Source organism: Propithecus coquereli, unplaced genomic scaffold, assembly GCF_000956105.1.
Source record: "Propithecus coquereli isolate 6110/MARCELLA unplaced genomic scaffold, Pcoq_1.0 Scaffold266, whole genome shotgun sequence".
Classification (NCBI taxonomy): Eukaryota; Metazoa; Chordata; class Mammalia; order Primates; family Indriidae; genus Propithecus; species Propithecus coquereli.
Genome location: NW_012148241.1, coordinates 313,148 through 315,236, shown reverse-complemented (window position 1 = coordinate 315,236; position 2,089 = coordinate 313,148). Strand labels below are relative to the sequence as shown.

General features: G+C 35.0%; 1 protein-coding gene across 1 annotated transcript in view; it reads left to right on the top strand.

Annotated features, from left to right (window-relative positions):
- LOC105812823 (roundabout homolog 2-like) overlaps positions 1 to 2,089 on the top strand; it is a 742,657-nt gene that overhangs the window by 666,191 nt on the left and 74,377 nt on the right. The window contains exon 19 of the mRNA XM_012647378.1: positions 1,449 to 1,605. Coding sequence (XP_012502832.1) covers positions 1,449 to 1,605 — 157 coding nt within the window. The remainder of the gene's footprint in view (positions 1 to 1,448; positions 1,606 to 2,089) is intronic.

The window sequence follows — 2,089 nt, the reverse complement described above, 5'->3', positions numbered from 1 at the left end:
AAATGGAGGCCATATTTATTGAGTAACTTATCAAGTAAGTGAGGAGCTAATATTCAAACCCAGAGATCAAGCTCTTATCCTCTAAGCAGAAAATATCTGCCCTCCTTCCTCTTAATACCTTTCATTCTACTAAATACGAAGTAAAAGGAAAAGTGAAAGCCATTTGTTTGCAGGGACGCTCTTTTAAATCTGTGTGTATGTGTGTATGCTATGTAGAAAACATACACAATTTTATAACTAGCAATATGTCTAGACTAACAGTTTTATCAATTTCTGACACTCAAATATGATATTATTAAGTTACATGGTGTCCCGATTTGGCTGATGCAGATTAGTAATTGGCAGAAGATAGGAGATGGGTGGACTTCTAATGATATGTATAAGTTATTAAATAGCCCTGCTACAAATATTTTATGCTCACACCTTTTAGTTCCAGAAAGATGAAGTCCAAGGTGATCAATACCATTCTTTGCAGATGTAGCTATAGGCTATGATAGAGTGACAGAAGTAACTTAGGTTCCCCTGAAACATCCTTTGTTATTCTGCTCAGGAAGAACTCATTCCTTCATCCAACTGTGGTCTATTTTTCAGGAAGAGACATTATCTACTTAATTTTGGAAGAGTAAAAAGTAAAGCACTGTAAAATGATGAATCTTATTTTTATATTTCAATAAACCTGATGGAATCTCAGATATGGAGTTCATGTGATCCCCATAGGTGTCTGACTTACTTTCTGCTCATATTTCACACATAAATTCATTTGTATTAGAATAGTATTGAAACTATTTACTGTGTTTCCATTAATTTTTTGCCTTTTTGGAATTTTATGAAATGTTCTGCTTAAAGCATAACTGAGAACTATTCTCACTATATGCAAAAATAATTGTGCCATTCATTAGTTTAAAGGTCTATAAAATGTATCCTTGTGAAAGATTTACAGATATTCTCCAGATTGTAGTTGATTCAGTTTATCAGTTACTTTTGAGAGAAAAATGTTACTTTCCTGGATTAAATAAATAGAGTAAAGTCTAATGGAAAAGTTTAGCCTATATCCTTAGACACTGCATTTTCCACTGAGAGAGATTATGCAAAAGAGCATTATAAATGCACTAAAATCTGACATTTAAAAGAATTTGTTATGGGCCATTATTTCTTCTAACAATGAAAACGTTGAGGCAGCAGACGTGAATAAATCAATAAATGTGCTTTTGATATAGCAGCCATGTTTTTGGTTTATTCAGCTCTATAGTTAATGCATTGGGAAAGAAACATTATTTTGAGTGATTTATAAAAATGTTTTTCTGATTATATCATTTCATTGTTTATAGATTTTGACAGCTCTAACATACTGATTCTGGTGTTATGAAACATAAATATATCTCCCCATTTGATATATTATGTTTCTTCAGATATTTGGCATCTTTGAATAAATGCATTATTACTTTCAGGTGGGAAAGGTGGAAAAAAGAAGAAAAATAAAAACTCTTCTAAACCACAGAAAAACAATGGATCGACCTGGGCCAATGTCCCTCTACCTCCTCCCCCCGTCCAGCCCCTTCCTGGTACAGAGCTGGAACACTATGCAGTGGAACAGCAAGAAAATGGGTAAAAATATTTTATACACCAACAAAATGACTAGGCCTGTGCTCTCCTCTCTATTGTTCATTTTGCCATTATCTTGCGTTCTTTTATTGTTTTCCCTGCCCCCTACCACTCTGTTCATTGCATTTTCTGCCTTTTATTGTTTGCACTGTCTATATATTTTTAGCTGATAGATACAAAACAGCACATATTGAGGACTGAGAATCCTTGGCCTTCAAGTGCTTTAGATTGTCTGCAATCATGATAATGCAGCCTCCATTTATAATATTGCTTGTTAGTCTGAAAGCAAGTACCCACAGCTCTGTGAACTAAAGAGCCACTCCTGAGAAGGGTTGAAAAGGGAATTAAAATGACCTTCTTCAACATCCTTTGCAGTTCTCTAATGACTTGATGTCTGGCCATAGCAGGGCGCCACTGTAGAGCGCCATCACAATGGGATAATTGTAGGGACCTGGCCAGTGGGTAGAACTTTAATCATCAGCTCTGA